The sequence below is a fragment of the Lathyrus oleraceus genome, chromosome 3 (genome assembly GCF_024323335.1).
Source record: "Lathyrus oleraceus cultivar Zhongwan6 chromosome 3, CAAS_Psat_ZW6_1.0, whole genome shotgun sequence".
Lineage (NCBI taxonomy): Eukaryota > Viridiplantae > Streptophyta > Magnoliopsida > Fabales > Fabaceae > Lathyrus > Lathyrus oleraceus.
In genome coordinates, this window is record NC_066581.1 from 366,286,986 (window position 1) to 366,305,411 (window position 18,426).

The 18,426-nt window shown below is 31.9% G+C and overlaps 2 protein-coding genes and 1 pseudogene across 2 annotated transcripts; 1 reads left to right on the forward strand and 2 right to left on the reverse strand.

Annotated features, from left to right (window-relative positions):
- Window positions 1–880: 880 nt before the first annotated feature.
- LOC127131302 (zinc finger BED domain-containing protein RICESLEEPER 2-like) lies at window positions 881–2,869 on the reverse strand (annotated as a pseudogene).
- A 6,290-nt stretch (window positions 2,870–9,159) lies between these two features.
- Window positions 9,160–14,030, forward strand: LOC127127730 (probable LRR receptor-like serine/threonine-protein kinase At5g48740). Its single transcript, XM_051056995.1, has 16 exons — window positions 9,160–9,530; window positions 9,658–10,198; window positions 10,396–10,847; window positions 10,968–11,085; window positions 11,193–11,261; window positions 11,354–11,422; window positions 11,518–11,586; window positions 11,696–11,767; window positions 11,903–11,971; window positions 12,134–12,372; window positions 12,452–12,657; window positions 12,804–12,930; window positions 13,005–13,073; window positions 13,163–13,352; window positions 13,429–13,561; window positions 13,703–14,030. The coding sequence occupies exons 1-16, from the start codon at window positions 9,455–9,457 to the stop codon at window positions 13,919–13,921; spliced, it is 2,718 nt and encodes a 905-aa protein (XP_050912952.1). The 5' UTR covers window positions 9,160–9,454; the 3' UTR covers window positions 13,922–14,030.
- LOC127127731 (uncharacterized) lies at window positions 13,903–17,015 on the reverse strand. Its single transcript, XM_051056996.1, has 10 exons — window positions 16,669–17,015; window positions 16,092–16,436; window positions 15,886–15,958; window positions 15,629–15,741; window positions 15,454–15,538; window positions 15,019–15,091; window positions 14,832–14,887; window positions 14,470–14,535; window positions 14,276–14,341; window positions 13,903–14,189 (listed from the first exon to the last, which is right to left on the reverse strand). The coding sequence occupies exons 1-10, from the start codon at window positions 16,827–16,829 to the stop codon at window positions 14,109–14,111; spliced, it is 1,119 nt and encodes a 372-aa protein (XP_050912953.1). The 5' UTR covers window positions 16,830–17,015; the 3' UTR covers window positions 13,903–14,108.
- Between the last annotated feature and the right edge of the window lie 1,411 nt (window positions 17,016–18,426).

Sequence of the window (18,426 nt, forward strand, 5' to 3'; positions counted from 1 at the left end):
ACTTGTTGATCCATGTATCTATCAGAACTAGCTTGGATGTTGTGGATATTGAAGATTTTTTTTGTTTTTTTGCAGGTATAATATAGTGCATGTAAATTGCATTCTACTATGAAGCTCTAGTTGTTGTAATCTCAAAGTACTGGAGTAGTTAACTGGCAGATGGATAATATTATGCAGTGATTTTCATCTAGTTTGGCTTAAGTGGTTAAAGTTGACAGTAACAACTTTTGTTTTTAGGGCTTAAACTGTTCTGTATATTTTTAGCTGACAATTAAGTTGGTTAGCGAGTGTTAAACTTGACAGAAGTCTACCATGTTAAACTGAAAGTCAAACTTTTTTATGATTCACATCTAGAAGTGCTGCAAAGAATAAGTTGGTCAGTCCATAAGTTAACAATCAAGTTGCATTCAAGCTATTGGCTTGATCGTTTTGCTGATGAAAGTGACAACAACATAACAAATATAGAATGGAATATGAGATCTGAATTTTCATCATGTGATTGTTCTTGGTACCATGTGTCACTATTTGTAGTGAATCCATTAGGCCAATTAGGAGACATTGGAGAATGTTTGATATTCGGTAAAAATATTTGCTTCAATGGATGCGGTGGTTTTTTGTTACTTTGACAACTTATTTATCATAAAAATAGAAAAAATATATTTTACCCTCTGCAATGTGAGCAAATTTTCATTTACATCCCCCACCCCCCGGTCATAAAAAAAAATTATTAAAAAAAAAATTAAAATTTATTTTTAAAAAATAAAATAAAATTCACATGGATTTTTAAAAAATAGTAAAAAATTAAATTAAATGACACATAAAAAAGTCACGTCAACAAATAATGCATCCATGTAGAGCTGTCCAAATGGGGTACCCGACCCTAAACTGAGTCGGCTCTGGCAGGCCTTGGACTTTTCCGGGTCGGACCCAAAAAGCCCATATTGAATATGGGTTCCAATTTTCCGTCCCAGTCCCAGTCATGTCTGGGTTGCGGGCTACCTGACCCTAAACGGAGCCATTTCAAAAAAAAATGAAAAATTCTCCTTATTTTGTAAGTAACAATATGTAGCATATTATCCTTATTTTTGTAAGTAACCTATAACAATTTGCATTAAACATAAAAACTTATCAAACATAACACAAATTTAAATAACTTGTTCTAGGATTGTCCAACGTGTAAATTCTAACAAATTACACACAAAAGTACATGTTCAAATATATATGATAACACAAAATATCCAACATGTGACATCCAACACAATATCCAACATAGCTTTAAGTTACATGATAATAAAAAATAAGGTACACAATAACATAATATCCAACCTATAACTTCCACAGAATAACAAGTTTTAAGTTATCAAACTTAACACGAAATCAAATATTCCTAATTCGACTCGCAACATCACTTGAGTTTTCTTCAACAATATTCACATGTTCAAATGTGTTGGATGCTTGTCCACTTAAACCATTTTTATTAATATTATTGTCATTATCAAATTCTTCAAAACAAGAAAAGTCATGGTTAAAAAAATATGCATTATTTATAACACGAGTGAATAATATGCAACATTATGAATTTATGATACACTTGAAAAAGTTAAGTTTACCTTCAAAATCATAAACCAACTTCTTGTGCACATGAGAGCTTTAATTGATTCCTCTTTCATTGAACTTCTATACTTGTTTAAAACGAGATAGTCAATGCTAAAAGCAGACTCATATGCCACAGTGGTTATTGAAATGCTCAATATATCACAAGCCATTTTTTCAAGATTGGGACATCTACGACTTTTTTCCTTCCAATAAGCCGAGATATTAAAACCAACCGATGGAAGCAACATTTTCTCATCTAAATAAGAATCAAGTTCAGATTTTTCAGTATTGTTACTTGCTTGATTTTCATGCTCTTCAAATTACTACAAAGTATACATACAAACAATGATAAACATTTAAATTTTAAAATTAAACCAATCAAAAGAAGTAACAATAAATTGCATTTCTAAGAGAGAGAAAAGAATAGTTTGTACTTACTTCACAAATATATAATGAGGATGCCAAAGATTCCCTTCCTCCTCCAAAAATAGGTAGCATTTGTGAAAAAATAGGATTAAAAGAAATCTCATGTTTGACATATTCTGCATAAAGCTCATACAACTCACCCTTAATCTTTTTGCACTTGTCTTCACTTGTTGTACCGTTAATATTTTATATGCAAAGTTCAAAAAGTTGATTTTTTTTGTTGGATCAAGAATAGCACCAGAGGCCAAGATAACACTATACTCACTCTAATACTTGTCAAAATTTCCCTCATTTTTTTATCCATATCTTGAATCAAAGAATCTTCACTTGTCAAATAAGAATTCAAAAGACACTTTATCTTCCATATTTCCCCAAAGTATAAATTAAAAGTAGGATAAGAAGATCCGGTGATCAAGTTTTTAATGTTGTAGAATGGCCTAAAGAGTTCACACATTATTTCGGATCTTGTCCACTCTTCACTTGAAGGACAGCACTTAAAATTTGAATCTCACAAACTCAAGCTATAAAAGGCACGATGATAATTAATCGCACTCTTGAGCATTATATAAGTGGAGTTTCATTTAGTAACACAATTAGATCTTAATCCAATTGTTGTATCAATCTCACCAACATTACTAACACATTCATGAAATTATAGTGTTCTACTTTCGGTTACCTTTACATAAGTCACACTTTGTCTAATTTTATGCAATGCATCACCAACTACCTTCAATCCATCTTGAACAATGAGATTCAAAATGTGCGTGCAACAATAAACATGAAAGAACTTTCCCTTAAATAACAAGCTATTTGATAATCTTAAGTGTTCTTTCAAGAATCTTTGCATGTTGTCATTTGCAGAGGCATTATCCAAAGTGATGGGAAATATTTCTTCTCTATATCCAATCACTTAACACTTCCAACACCTTCAATACTAATTCTCGCCCAGTATGTGGGGGTGTCATGTGAGCAAAAGTTAAAATATTATTTTTTTAACTTCCAATTCACATAAATATAAGGAGTAGTTAAAGAAATATAACTTTCGTTAGTGCATGCAGTCCAACAATAAACGCTCCCCCTAATTTGAGTAAACTATGACTTAAGCTTTCATTTCTCATCCTCATAAGATTTCATAGCATCACTAGAAGAAGTGTTTCTAGTAACAAAGGTACACTCATCATTCAGTTTTTGTTATATTTCCTAAAACCCCTATATTCAACCAAATTAAATGGTACGCTGTATGTAATCATCATTTCAGCTAAGATCTCACAGTTAACCTTAGTATCAAATTTCTTCTTTCTCAATTTTCCTTCGGCATCAAGTATCATACCACTCACATCCTGAAATTTTGGGATAAGCTTACAATTGTTCACATGCCGAGTTAAATGAGAAGTTCCATTAGTTGCAACACAACTCATTAGTTTTCCATAACCCTTACATTCACGCTTCTCTTTACCATCTATAACTCTGATCTTTAAAAAATGTTTCCACGCTTCATATGTAAGGGTCTTTTATTTTTTGGTAGTTGGTTCAGAAGACTCTTCTTGAAGAAACGATCTATTCCATTTTCGAACGCAGCGGTGGCAGCAGTAGATGAATATGAATGACAGTGTTGAACTTGAAGCTGAGATGACGCAAGAGCAATGGATATTATATTGTATATACGAACGCATCGACGACATATTTGCTAGGTTAAATTCAATGTTATGAACTTATGTGAATGTGATACAATGATAGTGAAACAATTGAAAGCTATGTCAAATTCAAAACGTTGGGTTTTGTTTTGGGCAGTGTTATGCTGCAACTGATGGCAATTAGGTTGGGTGGCCCAATTAAAAAGTCCCTACAATAAAATGGGTTGCAAATGCAACTATTCTTTTAAATGTATAATATCAGCTATAATTAAATTAAAGTTTTCAAAGTTTTTTTATCGGGCTACCTATAGCTCATTCGGGCTGGCCCATTTTTTTAGGGATTTTTCAGGTCAGGCTCATAAAGGCCCGAAACAAAATGGTCTCAAAAACTAAGGCTCAAGCCCAAACTTTTTTTGGGCTCGGTGGGCCAGCCCATGGGCTTCAACCTGTTTTGACGACTCTACACCTAGGGGTCATAGACAGAGAATTTTCACATTACATAGGAGGAATAAAATAAAAGTTTTGTTTACAAGGGTGTATATCAAATCTCGCTTACATCACAAGGGGGTGTCGTATATTTAACCCTAGTTTATATTAAGACTCTGTTTTGCAATGTCATATTTTTGAGCTTATAACGTATTTTATTATTTTTTGGCTTATTTTTGTTATGTTATTTCAAAGAGCATTTTAACTTATAGCTTATCATTTTTTCTTTCATTTTTGTCCTTATTATTTTAACTAAAATTCACTTTTATCCTTTATAATTTATTTTAATTTAAAGTAAAACACTTATGTATTAAATGCAAAGAATATCAAACAATTATTTTATTTTATATTTATCATTTAGTTAAACCGCTAATTTTACCAAACATTTCAATTGGCTTATGAACTATCAGTCATCAACCATCATCTATAAGTTATAAGCTATTAATCACCAGTCATCAGTCATAAGCTATAAGCTATCAACTACTTTATCAGTCAACCACTATACTTACCAAACAAAACCTATAGATTTTTACTTACCAAACATTTCTATTTGATAGTGGAATAAATTTTCTCTTACTGTCATACGAATAATGTGAATGGTGTAGACACTTCAGGGTTTCATTAGTTGTGTAAATTGTTCCAGTTCGATTTGTTGTCGCCACAGATGGAAGTTTTTGTCATCTAGGTTTTGAGCGATCTTGAGTAAAACGTGAAGGCGATGTGAATCCTCCATGGAATTCAAAAGCATCGGCACAGAGATGGAGATATTGGCAGAAGACAATGACGCATGCTGCGAAGGCTCAACCATGATCAGGTACTGGATCGAGATCTAGAATTCTAATATCATGTTAAAGTATAGAAAATAGTTAGTTAAAGTCTTCATTTTCTGTTATAATTAACTTTGATTAATTTTCAATTGTTAATTACAAACATATCACATGTTACTTATATAGACGAGTGTCACAGGTAGGGGAGTACATGAGTCGGTTTGGGTTGAGTTTGGTTAAACTCAATACCTAGTCCATATAAGACACTCTGGTTTGGGTGATGTAAAATAACCATCCGCTACACAAATGAGCTAGTTTGGACAAATCCACTAATTTTTTGAGTTGGGTTGGATAGTGGGTTGCCCAAATAAATTTTTCTGTTTTAATAATATTAAATGACTAAACGGTGAGTCATCATATTTTTCATAAAAATTATTCAACGTTTTTATCTTCTTACAAAAATTAGATAAGATATTTTACTATTTTTTAGCATCATAAAATAATAAATAATACATCAACTAATAAAAATTATCATTAAATACTAGCAACAAACTAAAGTTACATAACATAAAATCATATTAGTATCAAAATAACCAAATAGTGAAATATCCAAAATTGGTTAAAGTCATGGTTCACTAAAATAGTAAATGCTAAAGAGATTAAAATTGCAACAACTAAGTTAATATTCATCAAAATCATTAAAATTATAATAATAAATGTTTAATTAGGGGTTAGTGGGTTTTTTGGATTTGGATCAGGTTTTATCCAAAACCCGATATTTTTAATGGGTTTTTTAGTTTTTAAACTCATATTCACTCAATTACCTAACTCAACCCACTTTTATGGGTTTTTTTTATGGATTTGACCAGATTTTGTGGATTGACCCAACTCATATACACCCCTAGTAACAGGTTGACCTACTGTAGCATAGCAGTGATCAATACATTCAAGTTAACATGTGTTAGTCTTGACATTAGAGATAATCCTTAGGTTTAATCTACTCTATTAACAGATGTCCAATCATATCCTAGTATAACATACTAAATATTACTCTATCCGTCTCATGATAAATATCTTATTTAAATTATGCACGATTCTTAAAAAAATGATTAAATATATTAATTTTAATGATAAAATTAATATAATTTAATGAAATATTCTTATTAATTATAGTTAATGGAGTAGTTGTAAAGAGTAAAAATTAATAAATATAAATATAATAATAAAAATATTTTTTTTATTAATATTATAAAGAGATGTTTATTTTGAGATAAAGAAAAAGTGCAAATGAAATTATTTTATGAGACAAAGGTAATATGTAGATATATTTTTAAAATACAACTTGGTTCTAATAACATATTTATAGAACACTTTTTTACATGATCAATACACAACGATATAAACCAAATTGTATTTGATGTTTTCAAATCATTTTTGTGAAAATCACAAATTATATTGTATATCAAATTAGTTTTTAATACGACAATTTTTCTAAGTTGTTAATTCAAATAAAAATTATTTATTATTTTATTATTAATGTGAGAAATGTATTCACTTTTTAAATTTAATTCTTATAATATTTATTGATTTACTATAAAATGAATGTAATGTATAAGTAATTAAATATTTATGCTACATTTCACTCTCACTCATGTCTAAAAGTATGATCCGCATAGAGAATAAGTAAGGATGTATCATACGGTCCTCTTGAAAAACTATTTAGAACGGGAGCAACAGCAACAGGTTTCTCCTGTTGGACTTTAGGGCTACATGGGAAATAATGGAAACACGCCTTCTGAAAGACGACATCAGAGACACATGAGTTCTGGAAGTCAACGTTTTCAGATCAAATGAACTTGCATCAACCGGTGGTCGCAAGGGTTTGGCCCTCTCTTTGCAAACTGATGCATGTTAGGCTACTGACTATGTCTTAGTCTGTTCAAATTTTTAGCCATTGTACCTATAATAAAACTAGAAAATCATGTCAAAATCAAAATGTTGTAAAAAAAGAGGAAAGTAAAATTCAGAGGTACATCTCCGTAACACAGGAAAGGAAAATTTAGAAATGTATCTCCGTAAAAAATCGTGATGGCAGGAAATGCAGAAAACCCATGTGATGCCCTAAACACCAACAAATGTGAATACATATCTATTCAAGCTACATATTTTGAATATAACTACAACCTAATACATCTTAAACAACATATTACCTAATACATGCATCACAACTCCAAAAAAGAAAATGAAAAACTTATTGATTGAGAGTTGTTGTGTGAAAGCTAGAATGAAGTGAATGGAATGACTTAGGATTGATTGTAATGAGACAAAAGTATTGTTTAAACTTAGAATGACCTAGTTGATTCTCGCTCACGAGTACTTTGAAATGTTTTTGAATGTGTAGAAAATGAAGTAAAGGGGAAGGTTCTGGCGTAATGTATATAAGTTAAAACTTGTCCGTAGATGTATCTCCGTAAAACTCATTGAGCGTAAAACATTGAATTTTAAAATAAGGATTATTACGGAGATACACCTCTGAATTCATCCTAATATGAATACGGAAGTGCATCTCATGACACATTTTTGAAGAAAATGGGATAACTCACTTACAAAAGCGTCGAATGTGTAATATAGATACATCCGGAGATGAATCTCCAAAATTTAAAAATATTATGACTTTTCATTGTGGTGAACTAGACTCATAGGATCTACAAAGTAGCCCCCAACCTAACATTATTAACATTCTGGTAGAATCTAGCTTTCGAAATGCAGGTGCTGACAATTTGATAGTGGTAACTATATTTATTACCACATTTAAAACTTGTGATGATATAACCATAAAAAAAAATCATATGGCCACTATATAATAGAATATCTATTAGGGATATACAAATTTGAACCGTTAAATCGAAACCAATCGATTTTTTATTTATTATTTATTTTGCAAACAGATCAGGTTGGGTGTCGGGTTGATTCAATTGCTTAATTTGGATAGTATGAGATTGCTTCGGTCGGACTTCCATGATTATTTTGAACTTGTCAAAAATCAAACTTGATCGAATCCAAGTAATATTTATTTTATTTATTTTTATTATTATAGGCTGACTCAAAAGTTCATAATGTTGTCAATTTATCATCATTTTTATAATTTAATGGTGAATTGTATACCTATAAGAATACAAAACATATAATATGAAATTTTGAATGATATTTAATTTGTGGTTTAAAATATGATAATTATCAAATAACATTGAAAATGTTATTATGTGATAATATTTTTTTTCAATAATAAAAAACAATTTATTTATGCTATTTTAAAATTTTGATATTTTTTTATTTTAAAAATGAATATTTGTGAAATTCTAAAAAATAATTATTTATGAGTTTAACTTAACAAATATTAAATCGATTAAACCCATTTGATTTATCCGTCGAATTGATTAAACCAAATCCTTCAAAAACTAAAAGTTTATTGATGAAAATTAAATCTTTAGAATGAAAGTCCGGTTTGTATTGAATTTAAATTTTTGACTCGAAACTACCTATTGTTTTTGTATATGGAAACTTATTTTGAGAGGGTATATTTATCTATTCTACTTTACTTATATCATATATATATTTTAACTTTTCACCTTCCGTATTCAACCTTCTTGAATTATTATTTTTGTTATATGAAGAAAGTTAAACGAGATTAACTAATACTTATTAAATATTGAATATTTAGTTTTTTTACTTACATTTGAATATAGGATAATTATGTAGTTTAAATATTTAAACAACCTTTTCTATCAAAATAAATAAATTATAAATAACATCAATTATGCTTAATCATGGTATTGATGGTTTCAGTAACTTAAAAGTCTAATTTGCAATCACTTTGTCTTATTTAGACTATAATCAGTCTTCAACTTGTTTCAAAATCATAAGAAAACTAATAAAGCGACTTCAATCTTACCATTGATGAGATAGATTTTTAAAATTATTATTTCAACGTGCTAAGGCAGTAAATATGATAGATATAAACAGTTTTGTCAAAAATAAATATTTTTCATATAAGTTTTAGTTGTTATATTTTATTAGTTTGACTGAAATATGTCAAGTGAAATTTCGTATTAGAATTAATTTTATAAATTATATTTTGTTATTAAAAAAATTACTTTAATTATAATTATGTATAGAAATCACACATAAAAAAATTACTTTAATTAAAAAATTACATTAAAGAAAAAGATTAAAATAATATAATCACTTTTCCATCTTCAATAACTCTACAAGCCTTTAAACATCATGACCTGAATTTTGCACTTTCCCTTTCTCCATTTCTTATATATTTCTATCCTCAACAATTTGTTCTCTACCAAACCAAGACACTTTCCTCAATCTACACTCAGTGTTCTTTTCCCTTCCTTCAAGCTTTATCATGTCTTTTTCATATATTCTATCCATTGTTCTTTCTCATTATTACACACCACTATGACACTATAGTCACAATACTTTTATTTATTTGAGATTGACATTTGAGGTTTATTATACTATGCAACAAAATTCATGGATTTAAGAGATTCATGGACTGTCTTCTTTCTGTTTTGTAGCTTTTTGGTTGTTGCATTCTGTGGACAAAATGGTATGTCATTTAAGTAGTTATGTGATAAATGATTAGTTGATGTAGCTTCTTGCTTATTATTTAAGTGCTTATGTATTAACTTTATAGTAGTTTTTTTAAAACTAAATTATAGAATTTTATGAAACAGGCTTCTTGAGTCTATCATGTGGTGGAACAACAAGCTTCAGTGATTCATCAAACATTTCATGGTTCTCGGACACTCCTTACATAACCAATGGAAAGACAGTCACCATCAATTACCGCGATGGTTCCTTGTCATCAAACGTCTCGGCTCGGTTCTTCCCTCATTCAAGAGGCCGCGCATGTTATCGAATACCAGTGAACAATGCGACTAGTTTGATTCTTGTTAGAGCTAAATTTGTATACAAAAACTATGATAGACTTGAAAAACCACCTATTTTCTATGTTTCTCTTGGGACAGCTATTGCTGCTAAGATAAATTTGGCCAAAAATGATCCATGGATAGAAGAGTTTCTCTGGGAAGTCAATAAGGATACATTGGCATTCTGTTTGAATCCAACTCCAAGTGGCAGTTCTCCGGTAATTTCTTTACTTGAAACTAGGCCACTTCCTAAAGGGTCTTACACAAAGGGCAAAGAAGATTTCACAAATAAATTACTTAGGATGAGTTATAGAATTGATTGTGGACACATCAATGAGTCTATAAGGTAAGAATCATAGCATTGCTTTCTAATTATATACTCTTCTTTTGCGATGAATAGTCATGGTTATCATATCGTACTATGCATGCGAGTCGTATCTCAATTCCAATTCATAAGATTCAATTGACAATCCAGAAAATAACTCATCTAGTTCACGATTTGAATCTCGAGTTGATAACTATGGTTTAGCTTCTAAAAAACAGGTACCCTATGGATCCATATGACAGAATATGGAATGGTGATAGAAGTTTCGTACCTTTTCATGCTACAAAAGGGTTTAAGATTCATAACAGCTTCAATCAATCCAATATTGTGGAGAAACCGCCGTCTGCTGTTCTTCAAACGGGAAGAGTCTTGGCACGACAAAATACGATGGCGTATAACCTCCCTCTTGAGGGATTAGGGGACTACTACATCATCCTTTATTTTGCTTCAATTCTTCCTGTGTTTTCCTCATTTGATGTGTTCATAAATGGAGATAATGTAAAAACAAACTATACAATAAAAAGATCAGAAATCAGCGCTTTATATATTACAAGAAAGAGGATCAACAACTTGAATATAACACTAAGAAGTGTCAACTTCTACCCTCAGATCAATGCGTTTGAGGTATATAATATGGTCGATATTCCGCCTGAAGCCTCCTCGACCACAGGTACCTCAGCATCTAATCTTATAGAAAAACAGTTTGTTTGACTATATTTTATCTTTTGCTATAAAAATAGCTTATACGTAGACGCTTAATTTTATACTTTTTATTCGAATTGCCTTCCAGTTTCAGCAATGCAGGTTATTCAGCAGTCGACTGGCTTGGATCTAGGATGGCAAGATGATCCATGCTCGCCTTTTCCATGGGATCACATAGATTGTGAAGGAAACTTAGTTACATCATTGTGTGTGAACTCATTACATTCTTTTATAGTCCTTCAATGATTAAGCTGTAATCAGATTATTTGTCCAAAACTTAGTACTATACTAATAAGAATAGAATTTTTTTCAGGGCTCTCTCAGACATAAATTTGAGATCAATTAGTCCTACATTTGGTGACTTGTTGGACCTTAAAACATTGTAATCTTCTTTCTGCTATTTGAACATAATACATAGATGTATTACTCATATTATGTCTTTTACATTGATAATTGTCTTTAATCATTTCTCAGGGATTTGCACAACACATCGCTTGCTGGCGAAATCCAGAATTTGGGTAGCTTGCAAAGTCTTGCAAAACTGTAATACTCGAAAAAGCATTACACCTTCAACTTAGGTTTTAACTCTTAATATCTAAGCAAAGATTAATAATGCTAATGACTGCTCAAACTTGCAGGAACCTTAGTTTCAATCAACTGACATCCTTTGGTGTAGAGCTCGAAAACTTGATAAGACTTCAAATTCTGTGAGTCTCCACTTTACAAGGCTTTTGATTATTCCACAAAATCAAAACTAGAACTTTAAATGATACATAGTAATTTTATCTCCATTTTTTTGTTTTTCCTTACATGAAGAGACTTGCAAAGCAATAGTCTCCAAGGATTAGTGCCTAATAGCTTGGGAGAGATAGAAAACCTTCACTTACTGTAAGTGAGCTACGCAAAATCAGTTCAAAAATGGAAATTCGTTTTTCTTTTCATATATAGCTTTTCGTTTAAGTTTCTGTTTCTTTCTCTATTTTACTTTTCCTACAAGTTATAACAATGTCTTTGATTCTGCAGAAATCTAGAAAACAACAAACTACAAGGTCCACTTCCACAGTCTTTGAACAAAGACACCATAGAGATCAGGTAAAATATTAGTTTGTAGATATTCTTAAAAAATGAAGTTGATTCCTCCCAATTACAGGATGGTTCCAGTAGTGGAGAGAGATCTACTACCGGAATCATCCAGGAACATGAGAGGATCTATACCCTAAAAAGTATGCACGTTAATATTTCGACTTTTTGCAGAACATCTGGGAATTTGTGCCTTACTTTTTCCACAACCGTGTGCGATGATGCATCATCCGATACTCCTTCAATTGAGGCACCACAACTGATTACAGTTCCCGGAAGGAAGAACCACGGACAAAACCATCTAGCAATAATACTTAGCACAATTGGAGGAGCTGCACTTACCATTTTCCTGATATGTCTTTCGGTATTTATATACAAAGCTAAACGAAGATATGAAGCCTTACACAAAACTAGTATGTATTCTTTCACATATCTTGTCTATATATTCTAAGAACTTCTTTCATGTGTTAAGAGGATGTTGTTTTGGATTAGGGGAAGAAACTGATGCGAGGAACTGGGGTGCAGAAAAAGTTTTTACCTACAAAGAAATCAAAGTAGCTACTAGCAGTTTTAAGGAAATCATAGGAAGAGGAAGTTTTGGATCTGTTTACCTTGGAAGGCTTCCCAACGGAAAATCAGTTGCTGTCAAAGTTCGGTTCGATAAATCCCAACTTGGGGTTGATTCTTTTATCAATGAGGTTCATTAACTGAACACACGTTGTATATATCACTATAATTTTCTCACTATTTTACATATTTATGACTGAATAGAATCTCTTGTTGTGAGAACAACGGCTCTGTCATAAACTTATATTTTTCCTTTCCTATCTTCTTTTGCACCTAGATTCATCTCCTGTCAAAAATACGCCATCAAAATCTCGTGTCTTTAGAAGGATTCTGTCATGAATCGAAGCATCAGATATTGGTTTATGAATACTTGCCCGGTGGATCCCTGGCTGATCACCTCTACGGTAAGATATTCTTGAAAACAAATACTTGCTAGAGTTCTCTGTCTAACAATGACCTTTTATTCTCCTTTTATTAGGTGCAAACAGCTATAAAACTCCCTTAAGCTGGATGCGAAGGTTGAAAATTGCTGTCGATGCAGCAAAAGGTATCACGTTAAGGGTCTATTTGGATCGACATATTTGAACTTATCTACTTGTGTTAACAATGTCTTAAGCTCACTCTACTTTTGTCAAGGATTGGACTATTTGCATAACGGAAGTGAACCAAGAATCATACACCGTGACATCAAGTGTAGTAACATCCTCTTGGACATAGATTTGAATGCCAAGGTCTGCGATTTTGGCCTCTCGAAGCAGGTAACCAAAGCAGATGCAACTCATGTCACCACCGTTGTCAAGGGAACTGCTGGTTATCTAGATCCAGAGTATGTTATTGAAATTCGTAAAATTAACTATTCCTTCAAACCTTTCATCATAGTAAAGCCAATTTTCCATATATAGGTATTATTCTACTCAACAGCTTACTGAGAAAAGTGATGTATATAGCTTCGGAGTTGTTCTATTGGAACTCATTTGTGGAAGAGAACCATTGATCCACTCGGGGACTCCTGATTCATTCAATTTGGTTTTATGGGTAATCTAAAGTTCCTTGAACTATTTTACAATGCTAGCTTGAAGTTTTCTCTCATAAATCCTAGAAGTGTTGTTTTATATTACCTACATCTCTACGAATTATCAGTGTTGTTTAACGCTTTTCCACACTTTCCTCCGGCAGGCAAAACCATATTTACAGGCGGGCGCATTCGAAATTGTGGATGAAAGAATACAAGGAACTTTTGATCTAGAGAGCATGAAGAAGGCAGCCTCCATAGCTGTGAATTCGGTGGAAAGAGATGCATCACAGAGACCACCTATTGCTGAAGTATTAGCCGAGCTAAAGGAAGCTTATGGCATCCAGCTCAGATTTTCGGAGTCTTGTGAAAATGAGAATTGATTTACATTGACAAAGAAGTTTGATTTTTCTACCAAAAGAGATTTTTTTCATGAAACACAGTAAAGTACCACAACAGAACTTATTATTAAACTATTCTGCATTTACAAAAGAATCTTAAATGCCGAACCCTAACCTAGTATATATGGCTAATCAGCTTCAATAAGAATCAGTACACGGCGTTCAGGAACTAAGAGAAGTACTTGCTCCGGACATAAAAGAATAATGCAGTTGAAGCAGCCAGAGCATATGGAAAAACTGTCCAAATTCCCTGTAAAAAATTTAAAAAGTTATGTTTAATTATGCGCTTAACTAACTAAACAATAAGTTTATTGTTCAAAATCGCATTGTTAATACCACTACGGTCGCGACAGTAGCAAGAGCAAATAAAGGGCGTTCCCTCAAAAGGAAACCTATTCCAAGCTGATCACATAAGAAAATGAAACGTCATGTTAGTCACCAAATTAGAAACTTGCTTGCTCTCTGTATATAAAAAAATTAAGATTAAAATGTTGTTCTTGTAACGTTCCGTGTTTCACATATATATTCACCTGAATCGAAAGTGTGAATAGACCCCCACAACAGACCCCTGCAAAAAACAACTCCGGAGAAATACCCTGCAATCGAAGAAAAACAGTTAGTATGATCATTATAAAAGGGCCGAATTTATTATCAAGAGTTGTGGGTTAGTCTTCAATCAAAAAGATGTACAAAAACAAGTGTAAAAGTTATTAATCATTTCACAGGAATTGTTTGAAGTATATCAGAATATTGAGACACATATTTCAGTCATTCTAATTGTAATACTCGTCTCGTTTTTTAACACAAACAATTCTTGGTTTAATGTTAAAAACAGAAAATTGTAAAACCATATCCACTATTGCTAGAATACCAACTAATTTCAAAAACTAACCAAGGCTCCTGCAAGAAAAGCTGTGGGGTTTCTCACTCCAAGAGAGAATCGTTCAACTGCAAAATTAAGTCACAAGATCATCATAAATCAACAAAATAATTAAGTGCACTTTGACACAAAATTAAATACTTATTCGTAAAACACATAAGCAGGTTTAACACATAAATAAAAAGCTTTTGGAGCTTACCGAAACCAATGAGATTGCCATACTTTTGTACAACATCTGTGATTTCTATAGCTTTTTCTTTGCCAATTCCTAACTGTTGACACCACCAAAAAAAAATCTTAAGAAAAAGGAAAACATCAAGACAATTAATTGAAAATCATAAAAGCTTAAGCCTTAGACCATGTGTGGCTAAAATACTTAATCAAACACTTATCACATGAGCACTTATCATATAAGTTCTTATGTATAAGTTAATTTTGTAACAAAATAATGTCAAATTGTTTTCATGAGCTATCTTGAAGAGCTTATGGATGTGTCATATGTTGTTTGCATAAGCTCTCCCAAACAATCTGACCAATGTTTATGTCAGTAGATGAGCTCCAATAAGTTAATCCAAACAAGCCATGCTACTTGGATTTGAGTTCCGTTCAGAAGGAAGTATTATGTAGAACTTACCCTCGAAGTAACATCAGCAGATGCACCAGACTGTCTGAAAAGTTTCCCAAAGTAAAAGGGTATCAGGTCACTAATGCAAACTCCCCTGAAATCATCAGAGTAGTTTTCCGATGAACCTAAAACAGCACATATAAAAGAAGAAATAACGGTTTGGATAGAGTTGCTACTTACTTACCAATAAACCCATAGAACCGTTGATATGATGTATGGGGCGTTCCTTGAGAAAGATTCAGCAAACGACTGCCATGTTCCGTCGAGAGATAAAAGCCTTGCTATTGATGTACCAACCTAATAAATATCTTAAAAGATATTTAAACGTTTACAATAATAGTGAAACCAAAGGCATTTTCATTGCAGAAAGAATTACAACAGAAAAACCAAGAAGCAAACATGTGAGGATGTAAAACAGAAGTACCAGTGAAAAGCACAGACCCAAATATTTAAAGCTTCTTCACTAATGAAAAGTCCACAACCTGCAGCCATAAGTAACCAGAAGTAGATCCATCTGCAAGAAATCCAGATACACGGTAGCACTTGTAAGCAAAATAAAATTTCAAGGAGAATGAGAAGATATCTTAAAATACCATAGTTCAACCCCAAATAAAAATTATGCAACTTTAAGAACAATTTAAGTGTACCCTGGTGCATATTGCGGAATTACAACACTGAATCCAAACACTTTGAAAGTGAAACCAGCAGCAACTGGAGCAACCACCGAAGAGGAAGAACCTTGCGACAGAATCTGCAGACTGGACGGTGATCCTAGAATCGGCTGCTGGCGAATGGATGCAAATGTAGCTATTGCAGCTACGCCCAACGCAATTACAATCATAGCCAGGAATGGAATCTCCGTCTTGTTATGTCCGTCTTCACCATTTGTTTGCACCTCATTACTCAACCTATCTTGTGTATCTGGTATATCCTTAGATTTTAAAGCCTCGTAATTTTCCTCACCCTCCTGTTTAAAGCATCTAATTCTGTTTCTGTTACAAAAAACTAACTCAGAAATTTGTTTTAATTGTTTAGTACTACCAATGAGGTTGAACCTAATTGAAATTGGAACATAACCAAATGTGATCCTATATTCATGCATTGAAGTTGGAACTTAATCAAATTCTTAACCCTTAATACTTAATTACTTTCACATTTCGCATAACAAATATACTAAAAAAAAACAATCATATCAACGAATGAGTGGGAAGTTAAGTTAGTTACCTAAAGTGGTGAAATGCATGTGCATTTACAAACAACTTGTGAGGGAAAGGTAAGGAATGAAAGAGTGTAACAGTAACAGGTTGTGTAGTAGAACAACGTCTGAGATTTGTAGAGGGAAGGTTTAACAAAAACCTATTTGAAAAAACAGGTGTAAAAGCCATTGTTGGAGCTCAAAAAGGTTCAGTCAGTGGCATTGATGGTGAATCAACGAAGATGAGGGTAATGTGGGATGAGAATGAAAGGTGAAATTTTGGTCCATGTGGTTGGTTGAATGGGCGCTATTATCGAATTTAAGGAATATGCTGATATGTGAAGTGATGGCTCTGTGAGATGATAAATCATCTTTAGACCAAAGGTTAGTATGCTTAAACAGCTGCGTGATTTGACACTGTTTTCACGCATGAGTTTTTTTTATTAATTTTACGTGACAATTAGTTTCATTTTAATATATTATATTAATAATAATTCTTTTTCCGTTTATAAAATTATTTATATCAATAATATTTTTTTCTTGTTAATAAAAATATTTATATCAATGATATTTTTTTCTCGTTTATAAAATTATATATATCAACGATAGATTTTAAAAAAAAATATTTGTATTAACAATAAATTTTTTATCGTTTATAAAAATATATGTATCAATAATATATTATTTTTCGTTTATAAATATATGTGTATCAACACTAGATTTTTAACTTAACCTTATATTTAATCGTAGATATCTCATAAATACGTTTCACATATATCCGTCCAAAATTCACTCTATACATAATCAAAATTGTGAAGTCATGGCTTCTTGATGATTTTGATGATTACAACATCTCTAAACAATTCTCATGTGAAAAGATCAAAAAGCTGTCAAAGACTTGAAGTGAATTGAAGTGAAGTAAAGATTCAAGTGAAGTATATCATTTCAAAGGATCAAGTATCATCATTGGTATATCTAAAACTTTCACTAATATGATATACAAGTGTTCAAATATTTATTCCATGATATCTTGGTTCATATAGAAAATTAGGATGTATTGCATTTCATTTTTCACATTCTGCCAAATTCTATTTTTCAAAACTGGGCTTCAGTAACCGGCTACCCACCGAGCAGTAATCAGTTACCACTGTTGTTTTTCAAATATTTTTTGGACGTTGGAAGCAAGTAACCGGTTACCCACCGAGCAGTAATCGGTTACCACTGACGAATTTTGGCAGATTGGTGCATTTCTTCATTCAAATGTTTTCTTTGCATTTCTTTGAATCATGGCATCCTCTCATTCATCATACTCTTTCAAAAAGGTGTTTGTAGCAATATATAAACATCATTACTCATTTTTTTATGACCACCTCCTTTCTTGCAAACACTTTCAATTAATCATTCTTATAAAAACTCAGATTTTTATCAAGTGTCCAAAAATTTTCTTAAAAAAGTATTCTTTGCATTAAACCTTCATATACCTTGCTAAGAATACATATCATTTGGTTTGAATACTTGTATACTACATTGAGTGATTGGTATCCAAAGGGGAAGATTAATCCAAGTGATTAATATATTCAAGATTCATCATCAACTTTTTTAAGTTCAGATTTTTGTATCATACCTTGTTGTCCAGGATTATTGGAAACAAGTGAAGTGTTGAAGAGGATTGTTCTTCATACACTTGATTACCTATAGGTTAGATAGTAAGCATCACCTTTGGTGTGAGTAGGTTGTACAATAATTTTAAATATAGTGAAATCTCTTTCGAGTCGAAAGGGGAGTGG